A 5,484-nucleotide genomic window follows, 5' to 3' on the forward strand; every position below is an offset into this window, starting at 1 on the left:
CTTTGCTTGGCGTGCGATAAGTTTGTCAACAAATTCTAAAGTCTAATCGAGTCAGTTTAATCAGTCAACCAGTGTTTCGTTTGTTTATTAATCATATCAAGTTGATTTCTGTCTAAATATATAACGTTTTTTGGTTTAAATGTGCCGCTACAATTTTATAGCTGCTAGCTTGACATTGTATGCACGAGTGTAGCAGCGAGCTTTGGTTATGTTGAATGACGCTGCCAACTCAAGCGCGTGCGTGATTTTTAACGCAATTTCGCCAATTGGCAGCACGTTCATTAGTATTAGTATTATTAGTGAAGAGGAGAGGAATGCGTTTAGTTTTTTAGTAAACATTTAGCGCTAGAAATTAATTCAAACGTAGATTTGGTGTAATCCCGCAGTACCCTTAAACAACAACAGCATGGTAAATATGAAAAAACAACCGTTAAAGTCCTACCCACTTATTTTCTGCGTACTTGACTTGGCTAATTGTTTTCTGCCAAAGCGATTGAAGTTAGCAATTTTTCAACAAACTGCTGCAATAACCACAAAATATAGACACAATTTAAACTGGGCGCCACATTCTTGTTGCATTGCACTTTATTTTAGACATTTAAGTGTAATTTTAGTTTGTTTATTGATTGTGGTAGATTATGTTTTGGCATTTCATACATTTTTGGAAAGAGTTTCACGCTCTTCCATCTCTCTAGTAGTAATTGTGCTCCACACCCGACGCTTCTGGCGGAGTTAGCAACAAAACTCCCGATGGCGACACGGCCGCCGTTCCTCCAGCGGCATTGAGAGCATTCAAGTCCAGGACGCCGCCACCGCCGCTGCTGCCGCCCTGCGAACGTTTGCCGCCCCAAGAGTGGAAACGCTGCTTCTTGCCCAGCACCACGGAATTGCGTTTCTCGTCGCGCTGCAGCTGGGACTTGATGCGACAGCGCTCAATGACCGCCTCGCGTATAATGTTGGCAAAGTCCAGATCATTGAATTGCGCCATTAGCAGCTTGAAGAAGGCCCAGATTTCGGTGCGCTGCGACTGAGCCGGCGGCTGGTAGTTGTGGAAGAGCAGAGCATCCGAAAGTGTGGCCTCCTCGGCGTTCGATGGCCGCGCATTGTATGCATCGCACACATCCTCGAAACTGAGTATGGCCTGTAGTATGAATTTGCGATATTTGGCCAATTGCAGCTCACAGGTGTTCAGCTCCAAGTCGGTGTGCGTGGGCAGAGCAAGGAGTTGCCTGCAAATGCCCAACAACAACAGCAAACGCAGCGCGTACATTTTAAAATTTCAAAATTTCTCCTTTTTGTTTGGGACTGGACTGTTCCAAACGGCTCGTCGCAGCTATTTGGCGAACAGTGAAACGCGCGCGCACCCACAAATTAAAGAGGACAACTGTGCAGGCACAGTCGAGTCGCAAGCCTTTTTATAGCAGTTCGACTGCTCGAATATACTCGCCCGCCCACCCTCTCTTTCACACACACAAACACACCCAATGACAAACTTTGAAGTTCATAAAATAATTATAAAACGTCGTTGTCGTTTACACATTTCTAAACCGTTACACACATCGCTAGATAAATATTAATAAGCGTAGCCAGCTTTTGGGCGCTCAAGTGGGATAACGCGTAACAAGTGTCATAAATATGTTGCAACAATTACAACAACAACAACAGCACACCAACAGCAATATGTATTAATATTAGCGTGCAAAGCTTATTTGTCATACGCTCTGTTTTAACTGTAGCTCGTTTTTCCGCTTAAAATTTATTAATCCTGCTCCGTAGATAAACGTGACATGCACTTGAAACGACACAACGCCTTGCCTTTATATGTCAGACATGCAGGACAAGAAGGCGTGGACGAAAAAGTAAAAAAAAAAACGAACAGGAAAAATAACTGGAAATAACAGTAAGTCAACGGCTGGCAATGTGCTCATTAGTTGTGGGTAGAACTCTGGGCGGCGTGTGTGGCCAACCCTTTTCCCCCCATTCGCCTCTTTTAACAAATGGTGGGCTGATTAGCAGGCAAGCGTATGAAATTAATCATATGCAAATATAGTACTCTGTTTTCTTTTTCTGGATTCCTTCCAACTGTCTTCTGCTGCCACTTGTTGCTTAGCCTTTAATTTAGCACTTCAAACGTGCCCCGTGTCAATTGAGGGTAAGAAAAAAGAAACAGCAATGCCAACATCCTTTAGCAGTTCTTCTTAAATTGTAACAAGAAATTTTACCTATTCTGGGGTGAGCATTGGGATGCTCTCTAAGCCATAGTTTTCAATCATCTATGAATAAGTTTGTGGTGCTTGTAAATTGCAGAAAGCGACGTTATAGCCTCGATATACAAGAATGTATAATTAATATGACGAGACAATTAAATACTAAAGGCATTTCCGTTCATCTGTCCGCCTGGGTTTGAACAGAGCGAGAACTTTTGACTCATGACAGCTACAGCCATGTGGTATGCTGCGAATATCTTTATTAGTGGAATAACCAACTTGTTATTTAGTAGTTTTTTGATATTATTTTTCTATATTTTCACTAGAAAATCTTTTATTAAAACGGGCTAAAAAATATTATTCGTCTTCCGAACAATACATATACCCCACTGAATTGGTTTTTTTTTACTTTCTTTTGTTTTTGGTTTTTCATGGTTGCAATGCGTGATCCACTAGGTCCGTAAAACCATTAGATATGACTGAAATATTCTTGCTAAGCAACTTGATTTCCATATTTTTATAAATATACGTAGAATAAACAAGTTTTTCACACACAAACTATTTTGAAATCACATCGTTTCTCGTACTATATGGCGGTCTCTACATACAACTATCTGTGTCCATCAGAAAGAAGGCTCAATATAGTTCTAAAATTCAGGGGGGAGTAGTGTTGGATACAGACCGAAGAATATTGGATTTCGATTCGTATGTTTTACTATAACATGTGGTCTACTATTCTCCCTTCTGTGTATTATAAAGTTGAACACCAATAACAATATACCCTTACACATTATAGTGAAGTGAAGTCGGTTAGAGAGTTGAACATTAGACTCGTTATGTTATGGATAATTCCGCTGCTTATCTAGACTCTGTTATATTTCTATTTATTTTAAACATTTCTTACCCTTAGTTGCTAAGAATGGGAACACTATATGAATACATAAATATTATTTGGGATTTTGCTAGACATATCAGACTTAAAGACAGCTGGTATCATCTTGGATCCATTTGAGGCTTATAATTTAGGTTGAAAACATTTCAGAATAAAACGATCAAATACATTCAGATTCAGATTCAAATTATTGATTTATTATTCAAAGGCAAGTGCCGTTTGAAGTAAATGACAAAATAATTTAAAAAGTTAAAAGCTACTTATTTATGGATACATAGAAATATAATCTGAGGCTAAGTTTTCGGTCGAAGAAAAGCGAGTTTTCCGGAGCTTATATTTCTTAGTTTGCAATCGTAATACCATTATGGTGTTGTTGTGGTTTGTAAATTCTCATCTGACAAAGGATTTTCCTCTTTCCATAGCTGTTGAGCAAAACTATCTCGCTAAATAGTACAGCAGTTGACATTCTCACCAAGCAGTTTTCTCTTTAATGAATCTAAAAGCTTTAATTTTTCATACAAATTCTTACGTTTTGTCATTTCAGAAATTTCGCTTTTGTGGAGAAGGCGATTGTCCCGATTGGGTTCTAGCTGAAATCATCTCAACATTATCCAACTTAAGTGTGAGTAATTTGGAGGAATTGGCTGAGCTGGTGGCCAAGCGCATAAGTGGACATGAATTTGAAGTAAGTTTGATTTATAATTACAATTCAAACGGAAATAGAGTACTCCATTCCTCTTCCGTATTCTAGGAATCAAAAATCCGAGCTCTAACGTCGTCTGTTAGTAATGATGGTAAAACCGCCGTAGCCTGCCTGCACTTTATGCTCGTGAATGCCGCTCGCTACAGCTGTAGCGAAGCAGTTTTCGGCGAGGAAATACAACAGCTGGGACTGCCCAAGGATCATGCGGCGGCCATGTGTCGGGTGCTTGAAAAGCATTCCGTAAGCATACGAGAAAAGCTACAGACCAAAGCATTTAAAAGTAGGTGTAGATTTTTTAAACTATTTTCCCCCATTTGCTATATTTTTCCCTTTTTCAGTTAATGAGCTGCAGAGTGTTCGCAACGTAACCTCGCAAGATAGCACACCATCGGATTGCTTTACTTTGGAACTAAAAATCTCGCAAGAATTAGTCGATGGACTGCCCCAAGATACCACTCATACATTGAATATTGAACGCGCACAATTAAAGGCGCTACTAGAGGAGATGAAAGTGGCGAGAGACTTGATGGAGAAATATGAGAATAAAGAAGCGGAGGAAAAAGAGTAGCACTTAAGTTGATATGAAAGCTTGTCTTTTAGCAAAGAGAAAATATCGGAAATCACGCGGAAAATAGGACACAATTCATCAAAGAGTGCAGTCACATTCTTGGTGTCAATTCAGTTAGTCTGGAGTTGACCTACAACTGGAACCATCATTCATTTAACGTTGCCAGAATTAAACATAGGACCACTTTTGGAAATGATGATGCATTATTTTTTTATGAACGTATGTGAAGAGAACTATAGTCAGAAGGATTTATTGTGATTGTGTGGTGTTTGAATCGAGAATAAGCCTCAAGATTTCTTCAATCAACATTCAATTTCAAATTTTGGATCTAAAGCTTGTCTTTTACCGAAGAGAAAATATCGGAAATCACGCGGGAATGGGACACAATTAATCATTCTTGGTGTATATTTAGTAAGCCTGAAGTTAACCTACAACTCGAACCATCATTCGTTTAACGTTGCCAGAATTAAACATAGGACCACTTTCGGAAATGATGATGCATTATTTTTTTATGAACGTATGGGAAGAGAACTATAGTCAGAAGGATTTATTGTGATTGTGTGGTGTTTGAAACGAGAATAAGCCTCAAGATTTCTTCAATCAACATTCAATTTCAAATTTTGGATCTAACAAAACAAATAAGCAAGTTCAAGGAATTTTTTATGAAATAATTAATCAAGAAATCTATACTCAGTTGGTAAGTTCTCAATCAAACATTGCATGAATCAAATCGATTTTAAAATTAATTTATTATGACTGGAAGGAACGGATATCGTATTATACATCTTTAAAGAAGAACTTTAAATAATTTCCGTCACCGATATTGATTGAAACCATTTGCTATTCATTTATTAGCATTCACCCTTAATAGACAATATTTAGTCTGAAATTAAATGGTGATTTTTCCTTCTGTGAACTAAATCACCATTATCTCATAGAAGATGCGTTATATGATTTATAAATAGAATAAAAAGAACGTGTTTCATTTAATACGACAACTTTAAAATTGACCGATATGGCGAAGAAGAAGCAGGGAGAAAACTTGTATTATTGTACAAATTCTTGTAAATTATTGGCGAAAACAAGTAGAAATCGTATGCCAAAAGCTTGCTTT

At 38.2% G+C, this 5,484-nt stretch overlaps 2 protein-coding genes across 2 annotated transcripts; one reads left to right on the forward strand and one right to left on the reverse strand.

The window, feature by feature from the left end:
* The first annotated feature begins 278 nt into the window (after positions 1-278).
* Positions 279-4,861, forward strand: LOC115632113 (COMM domain-containing protein 4). The gene is made up of 4 exons (XM_030529106.1): positions 279-409; positions 3,644-3,784; positions 3,851-4,082; positions 4,141-4,861. The coding sequence occupies exons 1-4, from the start codon at positions 407-409 to the stop codon at positions 4,368-4,370; spliced, it is 606 nt and encodes a 201-aa protein (XP_030384966.1). The 5' UTR covers positions 279-406; the 3' UTR covers positions 4,371-4,861.
* Positions 550-1,454, reverse strand: LOC115632852 (leucokinin). Its single transcript, XM_030530111.1, has one exon. The coding sequence runs from the start codon at positions 1,268-1,270 to the stop codon at positions 692-694; it is 579 nt and encodes a 192-aa protein (XP_030385971.1). The 5' UTR covers positions 1,271-1,454; the 3' UTR covers positions 550-691.
* Positions 4,862-5,484: the final 623 nt, after the last annotated feature.

The sequence above is a fragment of the Scaptodrosophila lebanonensis genome, unplaced genomic scaffold (genome assembly GCF_003285725.1).
Source record: "Scaptodrosophila lebanonensis strain 11010-0011.00,11010-0021.00 unplaced genomic scaffold, SlebRS2 tig00001415-arrow-pilon, whole genome shotgun sequence".
In the NCBI taxonomy this organism is placed as follows: Eukaryota; Metazoa; Arthropoda; class Insecta; order Diptera; family Drosophilidae; genus Scaptodrosophila; species Scaptodrosophila lebanonensis.

Excerpts from the sequence above, each read along its gene's own strand:
- LOC115632113 (XM_030529106.1), top strand. Across the intron at positions 3,785-3,850 it reads TAAGTGGACATGAATTTGAA|GAATCAAAAATCCGAGCTCT; the intron begins GTAAGTTTGATT and ends TCCGTATTCTAG. Across the intron at positions 4,083-4,140 it reads ACAGACCAAAGCATTTAAAA|TTAATGAGCTGCAGAGTGTT; the intron begins GTAGGTGTAGAT and ends TCCCTTTTTCAG.
- LOC115632852 (XM_030530111.1), bottom strand. The coding sequence starts at position 1,270 with ATGTACGCGCTGCGTTTGCTGTTGTTGTTGGGCATTTGCAGGCAACTC.